Below are 13529 nucleotides of genomic sequence, written 5' to 3'. Positions count from 1 at the left end.
GCAGTTTTTCTAGTGTTTTAATGGACACCTCAAGGTACTGACCTCGCTCCTGCAATGTGGCAAGACTCACACTCCAGACTCTGTCTCTCCTGTGGTAGACACCGGTGTCAAAGTCTGTCTCCAGACTCTGTCTCTCCTGTGGTGGACACTGGTGTCAAAGTCTGTCTCCAGACTCTGTCTCTCCTGTGGTGGACACCGGTGTCAAAGTCTGCTCCATTTTTCACCATCTAGCTGTTGTTTTCCCCTTGAGCTCTAGCTTTTTTTTACCCAAACAGACCACGATTCAGAGGTCTTCCAATGTTTTGAGAGATGTTAGTACATAGATTTGGGGCCATCCCTCTCTGGCTCCCTAAATTTTCAGCCACTCTGGCAATCCCACACTCTGTCCTCTTCATTTTCAGACCGAGATGACAGTGGCTTTCTGTATCAGTTCCAGCCATCTGTTCTGAGGTAGAAAATCCTCATGGAAAAAGCTGTATAAACACGAATAATTCCCAGTCTGGTTCCCTTCTTTTATGGGTTGTATCTCCTATGGATTCTGTCTGGTTTCTGCTTTTTGTTTTTTTTTAGATTCCAGTGCTTCAGTCGTTTTTTATTTTTTTCATTTCTTTCTTCAGAGTTTATACTTGTTATCTGATGGTAAGTTAGTCCATCAGAAGCCACTTTCAACCATTACCAAAACTAAACTTTACCTCTGAATTAAGATATAAATTTTTTTTTTACTTAACATATATGTTTACATTTTGCCTAGGAGGTTTTTTTTCCCATGTAGAAAATTTTCATTTTATGTATTTAAAGTTATTATTTTTTTGTTTATGGCTTCTGAATTTTGAGTCTTAAATAGAAGGCCTTTTTTACTCTAAGTTTATAAAGAAATTCATATATTGTTTCCTACTAAATACTTAATATTTTTATTTTTTTACATCAAAATTTTTAATTACTTTGGAGTTTATCCTGAAAAAAAAAAGTTTGCAGTATGGATCCTATATTTTACAGCTTTTTACCCAACTGTCAAAATGCCATTAACAAGAAATTTGTATTTTTCCCTATTAATTTGAATTCTACCTCTATCATGTATCAAGTTCCTCAATGTATTTTGGTCAACTTTTAGACATGAGTCTTTCATGCAACAGTATGACAGCTTTTTTAGTTATTAAAGCATTACAGAGTTTTTATATCTAAGGTCAGTCCTTCTACTAAGAAATTGCTATTTTTTAGACTACATGGCTAGACGTGATTATTTATTTTCTGTTTAAACTTTACAATAAGCTTGTTAAAATAGAAACTAGAGGCACTTTTGATAAAATCACGTAAAATTTACAGAACAACTTAGGGAAATAACATCTTTCTGTGTCAAATCTTGATATTTAAAAAAAATACTAAGACTTTTCTCTTGTTCAGGTTTTAATATGAGTTCTTATGTAGTTTCAAAGTTTTGTCTATATGCATATTCTTGATTTGTTTATTCCTATAGGTGTTTTAACTTTTTTTTGTTGCTATCATCATTAGCCCTTTCCAACGACCTAGAGAACTTACTCAAAATCACTTAACTTGCTATTCATATTTTTTTTAATTTCAGCTAAAAGCTATGAAATAAGAATAAGTAAAAGTCTGCAGAATATTCAAGATGACTTCAACAGTGCCATTTTAGTGAATTCATCAAAGCTAAAGCCTCAGCAGGCTGGTACCAAGGAGACGTTTACATTCTCACCTGAGCTTTTCACAAATGGACCTGAACATCAAGCTGATGGAGAGACACAAAGAAGCCACCGAATTTACGTGGCAATACGAGCGGTAGATAGGAACTCCTTAAGGTCTGCTGTATCTAACGTTGCCCAGGCATCTCTGTCAGTTCCCCCAAATTCTACTCCTGTCCTTGCTAGAGATGATCTTATATTGAAAGGGGTTTTGACAGCAATAAGTTTTATAGGAGTCATCTGCCTCACTATAGTTATCATACATTGTACTTTAAACAGGAAAAAGAGAGCAGATAAGAGAGGGAATGAAACAAAATTACTATAAACAAATGTACAGAGTACTTTCCTTCTTAAATATAAAAACCATGGCTTTTGCTCTTTAAAAAATATACCAATAAAGTAAAATTAACATCTGATTATTATAATGCTTTGAGTTTTTGTACAGCATAGATCAGATTTTTACATGGTAAGCAGACAAAATATTTATAACACTAATTCGGGGAGTTTCTGTTGTGGCTCAGTGGTAATGAACCCAACTAGAATCCATGAGGATGTGGGTTTGATTCCTGGCCTCGCTCCGTGGGTTAAGGATCCAGTGTTGCCTTGAGCTGTGGTGTAGGTCGCAGGCATGGCTTGGATCCCGTGTTGCTGTGGCTGTGGTGTAGGCTGGCAGCTGCAGCTCCAATATGACACCTAGCCTGGGAACTTCCATATACCATGGGTGTGGCCCTAAAAAGACAAAAAACAAAACAAAAACAAGTAACACTAATTCAAGGTAGGGGGGAATTAGAAAACACTTAAGCTTTGGTTATGGACAAAATAATAAAAGTTACTCTTTAAGGGAATATGTTTAAAGCAAGGACGGACGAGTGCAAAATTGAATCAAAGAGTCAAGAAAAGTTCATCTACTGAAGAGGAGAAACAGCCCCAAGCAGAGAAAAGGAGGTTGGGTCTGAATGATGCAGTCTAACCATCTCTAGGAAGCAACTGTTCAGTGGCTCTGATTAATTTTTCATTTCCCCTTATCAGAACAGGTTGCCTGTTTCTGACTAAAAATCAAGCTACACTTTATACATGAAGCAGGTTTGTAAAGTTATTTACTTCTTACCATTTGGTTACCTATTCGGCAGCTAAATGCCACTGCCAATGCTCAAAGTCTTGGTTCTGTAAGAGCTACCCTTAAAACGTAGGTGGTACCTTTGTCCCCGACACTGGTTTGGTAACAGTGATCTATTGAATTTGTTGTTTGTAACTTTCTATTCTCACCAAAGCAGCTCTCCAAGGTATTGCCTTGGGTGTTGTTCAATAAAAATGGCTCTAGCTCTCATAAGGCTTTAAGTAAAGAATGAAAGACATAGTTCTGAGCTTATTTTAATACATACATAGGGTATTTAGTCTGACTCAATTTCAATCAAGGAAATGATTAACTGACCTTTGGAAACGATTAACTGGATTCTGGGTTTGTGTTTAAATAAGACTCCAGGAGTTCTTTCTCTGTCAAAGATTATTTACCTACAGGGGTGGAGAGTGAATAGAGAGAGGGGAGTACAGGTCACAAGGAAATAAAAATTACCTTTTGTCGAATTTTACTCTTCTTATTTTTAAAGGTTTTGAGTAATAACATCCTTTGATTTTCACATTAAAGAAGTTAAAACTTTCTTGGATAAATACAAACAGTAATGTGGAATAGAACTGTTTTATGCCTGGAGCCAACTGAAGGGGAAAATTAGGTTGAGGTTTTTGGGGGTGGGAGGAAATTCCAGACACTTGGGTCAAGTTGCAAAGAGACGTGGAGCACGAAACCCGTGTGAGAGACTCGGCAGTGCTGGGGGGTAAAGGGTCCAGCAAACGCCTCTGCCTAGGCTGCCTCCTTGGGTTCATCCTACGTGCCGGGTCTGCTCTGGCACATGCCGAGGCTGGCGGTGCCTGCATTTTCACAGATGGGAACTTCATGTGTCCATAGGCAGTCAGTCCCTCCGCCCTCTGTCACCACCACGCCTCACAGCCTGGGATCTGCCTCTCTGTAGCTTCAATGGGCTGGTAAAATACTTAGATGAAGTGTGGGCTTCCTCTTTTTTTTTTTTTTTTTCTTGTCTTTTGTCTTTTTTAGGGCTGTACCCGCGGCATGTAGAGGTTCCCAGGCTAGGGGTCTAATTGGAGTTACAGCTGCTGGCCTACACCACAGCCACAGCAACGCCAGATCCGAGCCGTGTCTGTGACCTACACCACAGCTCACAGCGATGCCAGATCCTTAACCCACTGAGCGAGGCCGGGGATCAAACCCGCAACCTCATGGGTCCTAGTTGGGTTCGCTTCCGCTGTGCCACGACGGGAAATCCGCCGTCCTCATTTTATAGACAGGAAAAGGTGGGGTTAAGGAAGTAATCCAAAGCCCTGTTCTGGGTAATAGCACTGCTCTACAGGAGTAGAGCCAGCTTTTCAAACTGCTCCTTCACTCAAGTCTGTTTAATAAGATGTGGAAAGATGCTGGGCATTACGCCTGGAAATATTCAAGTGTTCAAGAGCAATAATCAGGAGAACGGGCTAGGCTTAAGGACCTGGTTTATTTTCCCCCATCCTGCGGGTACAGGACTGGACAAATGGAATCAAGTCCAGAAATTAGTGAACTGGAAAGGGGCAAAACTGAAATAGACTACGGGTGTTAAAGTGATGAACTGAGCTACACTGCAGCAGAGCAGAAAGGGGGCTCTCACCTCACGAACAGGTGAAAGCTTCAGTGATTGTGAGGGAGTGAAGCATTAGACAACGAGGAAGATGTGGTAAATTGTGGGGAGATAGGCTTAGAGAGCTCAGCCATCATCAACCGGACAGAACCACTGGACAGGGGGTAGCACTGATCCCGAACAAATGGTACAGAAGGGAAACACACAAGAGTTGGGCCAAGAATGAGAAGCGGAGAGGCACTGGTCACTAGTGGAATACCATGGAATACCACGTGAACGGTGGTATCATTTGATCTGAGATTCTAAGAGGAGGAAAAAATGTGGGCCAGATGCTCAGTTACCTGGCAGAGGAAAGAGAAGTCTAGGGAGTGGAGGTGACGTGGCTGGGTATTATTACTTCATAGGCCAGCATGTTGCTTTATGCAGTATGTAGAAATTTGTTCTGGAAATTGAGGACAATATCCCTTCCATTTTTACCTTTTCTCTTAGGAACAGTCAAAGAAGGTTAAGTATCAATAGGAGAGAGATAGAAGCAGGAGACAGGAGATTTTTAGGGAATGAGTTCATGTAGCCTATGCACTGAGCAGACTGCTATTTATGTGTGCAATGTTGGCTGCCCCCAAAGTATGTTTGCTCCTGCACATAAGTACTAGAAAGTCTGCCAAAAGTTATTTTATTTGCTTTAGGCCTTGCCTTCTGCTACAAAGTAATTATTTTTGGAGGCGCTGGCCCCTAACTGTATCATGTACTTAACACAATGTGACCGATCCGATTGCACCAATGTCAGAGCTGCTCATATCAAACGAATTCCCTGGCTGGTAACGGTTATAACTCATGTAACATGCGACCCTTGGAAGGCATCAGATACTAACAACAGCAGGAAGGAATTGGAGGAGATATGACCCTTGAAAAAAGGAAAGCAACCTAGGTGAGGTCCACGTTTAACTAGCTTTTCCCCAGCAGGCAGTCCCAGTTCGCTCAGAGCATCGGCATCAAGCTCCAGTGGAAGGCGGCAGTCTTCCCAGGTTGACAAGGCAGAAGTAAAAGTTCTGGGTTGTGAAAGCAGGTTGAAATAGAGGGAGCAAATATCAGAAAGAAAGCAACGACAAGGGAGACGTTCCCAAATGTGCATCCTCTCAATCCTTGGGTGAGTCTTCAGTCTTAAAGGAATCTAATGGAAGACAAGAGCTTAGAGGATGAAAGAGATGGACACAGATTTCAGCAACTGCCCAGTCCTGGGAAGAAAAAACTTAAGGTTCAACCCTTCCCAAGTTAGAGGGGTGGTAAGCACCTTGTGTTTCCACTGAAACTCCAGAAGGGCCATTAGGGGTGAGGACCACACCCCGAGGCTAAGAATTGTACCCTAGAACCAAGGGCAAAACTGAAATAAGTCTGCTTTGATGAAGACTAAGACCAAGTCTCCGTAGAATCAAGATCTTATTTACCAATAACCAAATGACTGCTAGAACATAACTCAGAGGAAGAGAACATAATACAGTATCTACAACATATTATGCAGTATATAATAAAACATTAATAGACATGCCAACAAGAGGAAATCTGTCCCATAATTAAGGAGAATAAAGATCTGTGAATAAAAGAAGATCCCAAAATGATCCAGGTTTGGAATTACCAGACAATGATTTTACAATAACTATTATGAATAAGAAATAAACTATTAAGAAAAGATAGATATAAATGATGACCAGAGGAGGGATTTCAGGAAATAGGTGAAAGTCTTTAAAAAGAAGCAAATGAGAGTCCTGAAAATTGAAAAATACAATTGGGAGTTCCCATCATGACTCAGCAGGTTAAGAATCTGATGCCGTAAAATACAATGTATGAAAAAAATTGTAATAGATTTAACATCAGACCGGAAGTACAAAAGAAAGGATTACATGACTTGAAGACAGGAAAACAGAAAGCATCTAAACCGAAGCATTTGACTAAAAAAGAAAAACCCAATGACTGTGTGACATTATCAAGTAGTCTAATATACATATGAGTGAGTCCCAGAAGCAAAGAGAGGGAAAAACAGGGCATAAAAATATTCAAAGAAATATTGGTTGAATTTTTTCCAAATTTGATTTAAACCATCAACCCACAGGTCTAAGATGTTCTGTGAACCCAAACTAGGATCTATATAAAGAAAACAACACGTAGGCACACCGTAGGAAAGATGACTGACTACTCATCAGAAACAACTGAGGCTGGAAGACAACAAATGAATTTTTGTTGTCCCAAAAGAAAAATCTGCCAACACAGACTTCTATACTGAGGAAAGATGCCTTTAAAAATTAAGGCAGGAAAATAAAAGCTGAAATAATTTTCACCAAGAACTATCAAAAGAATTTCTTGATGCTGAAAGAAAATGATGTCTGGTATAAATACAGATGTACAGCATGAAAGGAAGATCACGGGAAATAATACACAGGTAAGTAAAGACACCACGTTGTTAGTTTTCTTCACTTAATTCCTTTAAAAGACAATTGATTGCTTAAAGAAAAAGAAAAATAATGTATTGGGGTATAAGTAACATAAAGAAGTAAGATATATGACTGTTAAAGCAGGATGAAGAGAAGGGTGGCAAGTGGAATTAGACCATTTCAAAGCACTTACATCACACACACTGTATTACTCAAAGTACATACTTCATTATTCAAAGTAGACTGGGATGAATTAAGGATGACTATTATAACCGCTTTGGCACCTACCAGTAATAAAGAAGGATGTATCTAAAGGGTTAGTAGATGTGATAAAATGGAACCCTAAAGTTACCTGACGAACACGGAAGAAGACAGGTGAGGAGCACGGAGTGAAAAACAGGAGAATGACAGAAAGTATCTAGCAAGACCATAGACTTGAAGGCGGCTAAATTGATAATTATACTAAATATAAATGGACTAAACTCTTCAACAGAAAAGAAGGTCTTTTCAGATTTGATGTGAAAAATGCAAGACCCAACTATAAGGAATTGACAACACATGCATTTAAATATAAAGACATAGAAATTGAAAATTACAAGAGGGAACATGGTATAACATGCAAACATTAAGCATAAGAAATCGGGTGTGAGGGTTTTACTTTAGATCATGAGAAAGAAAAAGAAGGGTCATTTCAAAGCAATATTTTAAAAAAGATTGTAGCAATTCTAAATGTGCATGTACCTATTAATAAAACTTCAAAATACCAGAAATAAAAATTGCCAGAACTAAGGGAGAAAGAGAAGAATCAACAATCAAAGTTGGATATTTAAATCTGTACTATTAATAATTGTAGAACAACACAGAAAAACTCAATAGGTCTGGAGAATATTTGAACATTATCAACAAATTTAACCTGGACATTTATAAAATACTTCAAGCAACTAGTGCAGAATACACATTCTCTTCAAGTGTTCTTGTAACATGTACCAAATTAGATTAGGTACTAGGTTACAAAAACACATCCCCAAATGTAGAGTCTAGAAATAGATCTACACATATGCGGTCAACAGATTTTCCACAAAGGCCTGTGCCAATCAGTGGGGGAAAGCAACTCAGTGACTAAAGAACAGTTCTTTTTAATAAATGATATTAAACAACTAGACATATGCTTGGGAAAAGAATTTTACTCCTATGAATACAAATATGAATACACATTGGCTCAGAGATATAAATATGAGTTAAGACATAAACATCCAGAAAAATACAAGTAAATATCTTCACAACTATAGTATAGAGAGATTTCTTAGAACAGAGGAAACACTAGACATAAAAGAAAATAACAAACTGGACTGCATCAAAACTAAACGTTTGTGCTCATCAAAGGGCACCATTAATAAATACAAAGGTGAGCTACAGAGCGGAAACCTTTCAAACCAATATATCTAACACCACAGTCATCTCCAGAACACATAAAAATGTTACAAATCAGAAATAAAAAGACAAAGAATCCAATCACAGTGGGGAAAGGACGGAGACACTGGACGAAGGAAAACACATAAATGGACAGTAAGCACATACAAAGGCAATCAACACCTGAAAGTAGCAGAGCTTTGCAGATCCATCAGACCTCAACTTTTAAAAAGAGATCGACCCCATCATTTATCAACAAGTTGAGAGGAACTGTGGTGAGCTCATGCGCTCGACCACAGAGACGGGCAGTAGGCAGTGTTTACAAGGCTGTGGAGCAACTGCAGCTTTTCCACGTGGTGAGTGCGCAACTGCTTTGGAACAGTGCCTGGCGGTTCCTTGAATGTCACACATGTACCCAACCTCATCCCAGCCCTTCCACTTTAAGAGAGGTGTAAAGATATGCTCACCAGAAGACTTGCTCACAAAATTTTATAGCTACTTTACTCATAAGAGCCCCAGATTGGAAAACAAAACCTTTTCTGTTAAAAGAATGGATAAAACAAATGTTGCTATTTGTATGAATTCACAATGGAACACCACTCAGCAACAGAAAGATATGAACAACCTATATACGAAGCAACATATCTGAATCTCAAAAGGATTATGTTAGCTAAACACTGAGGTTGAGGGACCGATTGGCCAACGGGGACCTGCACAGAGAAGTCTACCCAGTGTTCCGTGACCATCTACGGGGGAGAAGAATCTGCGAGGGAATGGATCTGCGCATATGTGTGACTGGGTCACTTTGTCATGCAGCAGAACTTATCACAGCCTTGTAAATTAACCACACTTCAATAAAACTTAAAAAAAAAACCCAGCTATTTTCAAAAATAAAATAAAAGAGCACAGACTGTATGATTACATGTATAAAGAAGTCAACGAACAATACTAATCTCTCAATACAGAAATCGTATCAGTGTTTGTCTTGGAGCAAAAGGGTGGAGGTTCCACTGTAGCGGACACAAGAACACTCTCTGGAGGAATGAAAATGCTGCAGGTATTGACTGGGATAGTGGTTGCCTGGGCACGTATACATTTGTCAAAATGCATTTACCTATTTACACTTGATCTGTGCATTTTATTTTTTTATTTTATTTTATTTTATTTTATTTTTTGTCTTTTTGCTATCTCTTGGGCCGCTCCCACAGCATATGGAGGTTCCCAGGCTAGGGGTCCAATTGGAGCTGTAGCCACCGGCCTACACCAGAGCCACAGCAACGCGGGATCCGAGCCGCGTCTGCAACCTACACCACAGCTCACGGCAACACCGGATCGTTAACCCACTGAGCAAGGCCAGGGATCGAACCTGCAACCTCATGGTTCCTAGTCGGATTCATTAACCACTGCGCCATGACGGGAACTCCTTGATCTGTGCATTTTATTGTATATACATTTTATTTCAAAAGCAACAATGTGAATTCATTGTATCCTTCCCTTTTAGCAAATATTGTAGCAATGGTTGTTAGGTCCCAGCAAGTTTACTCTCCCAGGGGACACGGGGCAGTGTCTGCAGACTATTTGGATTATAACTGCTGGGGGCAAGATCGGGTGGGTAGAGGCCAGTGCACTGGACAGTCCGCACAGCAAAGAACGCCTCAGCCAAAACTGTCAATAGTGTCGAGACCGAGAAACTCTGCTTTATAAAGAGGAAGAGAAAGGCATCGTTCATGAGGATATTGGACCCAGGAATATAAGTGAAAAAATGGCCTTAGTGAAGGGGGAAAGGGAAACAATCAGTGAACCAGTTTAAATGAAGTGGAGAAGACAACACAGAACAGGGAAAAGAGCTTAGACAGAGTGGAGGTGGGTCCCGGTAGGGACGGAGTCCACATGGCTGGTAGAAAATCTGATGAAAAATTGAAGGGGTGAATAGAAAGTTGGGCAGATGCTGCCTTATGTGTTACTCTCTGCGTCACCATCTGTGAATGCAAAATACAGGGAACGGAAGCAGGGGGAGAGGCCCATAAGCAGTGGGCTCTGAAGAACTGAGAATCTGATTTATTTTGTGTGTCGTAGGAAGTAGCAAAAGCACAGATCAGGCACAAAGAGAGAGAGAAAATTAGATGTGAACGTTGGGAATAGAATTATCGAGTACCTGATGACAGAGAAGCACTCAAGGGCACAGAAACAGATGCTAATATCCATGCAGGTAATTAGAGCTAATTCTCAAGGTCAAAACAAACGCCTCCCTCTGGGAGTTCCCACTGTGGCTCAGCTGGACCTAACCTGAGTAGCATCCATGAGGACAACAGTCTGTGTCCCCGGCCTTGCTCAGTGGGTTAAGGATCTGGCATTGCTGCGAGCTGCTGTGTAGGTTTCAGTGGCTCGGATCTGGCGTTGCTGAGGCTGTGGCATAGGCCAGCAGCTGTAGCTCAGATTTGACCCCTAGCCTGGAAACTTTCGTTTGCAGCATTTGGGGCCTTAAAAAAACAGAGAGAGAGAGAGAGAGAGAGAGAGAGAGAGAGAGAAGGAAATGCTTCCCTCCATAAATTCCTCTTGCACTTAGAACAAATAACTCTTATCGGCAACATGATTCCTGGGATGGGTGGAGAGTGACCCAGATGGTGGCCAGTTTCATGTCCCCCTGCCTCTCAGCTACAGACTAAGTCTTATAAAAAACCTGCTTTCTGAGAACACTTGTCTCAAGGGCATGAGAAGGGGGAATCTATCCAGAAAAATAGATTGCTTTCTATCTCCCTGGCTTGTGGAACAGAAGCAATAGAAATAAACAAACTTCCAAGAGCAGCATTAACTCACTGGCATAGCCTTACTTCACAGCAACATAGGAAAGAAGAATCTAGAGCATGAAGAAGGTAAAAGAAGAGAGTGAAATGGAAAAATAAAGAAAACAAAGATTCGAAGTTAAGAGCAGAGAAGACGGAACCACTGCTCCTACGCTAACATGTTCGGTTCCCAATGACGATCTGCAGTCCGAGAGTCTAGTTTCACGCGCAGATGTATTTCAAGGACAAAAGTAATGCGTGCTCCTACTAGAACCTCAGACAGTTAAGGAAGAAAATAGATGTTGACTAAATGAGCTTACTTATCTGTTCCTTTATTAATGGACCTTTGGGTAATTCCACTTGTCGCTATTTTAAAGGATGTTTTGAGGAACACATTATCTCACCCTTGTACACATTCTCTTGCACACCTGTGTGCGTCGATCTGTAGAGAAAATTCCTAGGATGGAGTTGCTGCCGGAAGAGACACAACCTTTAAGTTTTGACGCGTATTTCCTTTCAAAACATATGTACCAATTTTTCTCCCACCGCTAATGTATGAATAGTTGTTTCCTTGTGGCCCAATTCCCATGACGAAAGCAGTAATGAGCCGGAGGGTGGAAGCTGGCATCATATTGAGGTACGATAAACAGCTTAACACTGGCCCTTAAACACCAATATCCTAGAAATACACCTCGGTCTTTCCTGCTCAGTGCTCTCTAATGCAGAGCCCCAGCTTTTTCCATCTTGTTGGTGCCTCTTCAATCTCTCCCTTCAAGGCTTTGAGGTCTGTGTAAGTGGGAGTGAAGTCATGTAAAGATACTTTATTTATTGAATAAATTTCATGTGCCAGGCATTGTGCTGTGTTGTATTTGTTTTGCTTTAATTTTTCAATATTCAAAACACCAATATGCCATAGCTAATATCATTAGGTAGAGTTGATGCAAGAGGTATTATTATAGATAAAAAAGATATTTTGTGATAATTATATCATGACCCTAAATCTGCATGCACCAAAACCACAGCTTTAAAACATATAAAGCAAAAGTTGCTAGAACTGAGTGAAAAGAAAATTTCACACAATTATAAGTGGAGGTTTTAACACACCTCTCTCAATAACTAAAAGAACAAGCAGGCAAGAAACTGGTAAAAAAGAGAATTTGAATAACATGATTAAACAACTTTGCCTAAAATATATAGGACAGTATAATCCAGCAACTCCAGAACACACATTTTTCTCAAGAGCATATGGAATATTTTACCAAAACCGGCCATAAGCTGAGGCAAAGAGCAAAACTCTCAGCAAATTCTGAATGATCTACATCTAGAGTCTGCTTTCTCACTCCCCTGGAATTAAACTAGAACTCAATTACAGGTCAACTAGAGACACCCCAAATGTCTGGAAACAAAGCATCATGCTTCTTTCTAGATAGTCCGTGTGCTAAAAATCAACCTCAAAATGAAAGAAAACATTCGGAACTGAACAATAGTTAAAATGCGGCATAGCAAAACTTCCATGATGAAGCTAAAGTGATAGCAGGAGGAAATTTAAGGAAGAAATGATATGTTTTAAACAAACTGTCCCAGATAATAGGAAAAGAGGAAGCATTTCCCAGATTGTTTATGAGACCAGGTAGTTTTGATACTAATACCTGGAAAGGCTGTTACAAGAAAGAAAGCTAGGGAGTTCCCGTCACGGCACAGTGGAAATGAATCTGACAAGGAACCACGAGGTTGCAGGTTTGATCCCTGGCCTCCCTCAGTGGGTTAAGGATCTGGCATTGCTGTGGCTGTGGCTGTGGCCGGCAGCAACAGCTCTGATTAGACACCTAGCCTGGGAACCTCCACCTGCTGAGGGTGTGGACCTAAAAAGACAAAAAAAAAAAAAAAAAAAAAAAGTCAGAAAGTAAGGACTAAGCTCTCTAGTGAACAGAGATGCAAAAATCCTAAACAAAATGTTAGCAAATAGAAAAGGACACTACGTCATACTCAAGTAGGATTTATTCTAGGAACATAGGGTAGATTTAACACTGAAAAATCAATCAGTGTAGGTTCCCACATTACCAGAGTAAAAAAGAAAAATCTCATGATCATGTCGATAGATGCACAAAAAGCATTTGGTAAAATTTAAAACACATCCACAATTTTCAAAAAGGAAACTCTTAGCAAAGGAGGAATAGAAGATGGCTTCTTAATCTGATAAAGGCATCTACAAAATATCTCTAGATAATATTATGCTTAATGGCGAAATGAAGGATGCTTTTTTACCTTCGATTGTGAACAAGAAAAAAGACGTGCACTCTTCCCACCTGTATTCAACACTGTACTAAGAGTCCTGGTTAGTGTGATAATTGAAGGGAAAAAAAGACATGATTGGAAAGGAAGAAATAAACACGTCACTATTCACAGATGACATAATTATAAATATATAAAATCCAAAAGAATCCACAAAGTTCTAGAAATAATAAATGAATTTAGCAAGCTCACTAGATAAAGGGTCAATATATTAAAATATATATATTTGCATATACC

General features: G+C 39.7%; 2 protein-coding genes across 7 annotated transcripts in view; one reads left to right on the top strand and one right to left on the bottom strand.

Annotated features, from left to right (window-relative positions):
- The window catches only part of CLCA2 (chloride channel accessory 2), a 34132-nt gene extending 32019 nt beyond the window's left edge, over positions 1-2113 (top strand). The window contains exon 14 of the mRNA XM_003125930.4: positions 1580-2113. Coding sequence (XP_003125978.2) covers positions 1580-2022 — 443 coding nt within the window. The 3' untranslated portion in view covers positions 2023-2113. The remainder of the gene's footprint in view (positions 1-1579) is intronic.
- Positions 1-13529, bottom strand: part of ODF2L (outer dense fiber of sperm tails 2 like) — a 409562-nt gene that overhangs the window by 132866 nt on the left and 263167 nt on the right. The window lies entirely within an intron of this gene.

Source organism: Sus scrofa, chromosome 4 (assembly GCF_000003025.6).
Source record: "Sus scrofa isolate TJ Tabasco breed Duroc chromosome 4, Sscrofa11.1, whole genome shotgun sequence".
Lineage (NCBI taxonomy): Eukaryota > Metazoa > Chordata > Mammalia > Artiodactyla > Suidae > Sus > Sus scrofa.
This window is presented reverse-complemented; position numbering and strand designations above follow the sequence as displayed.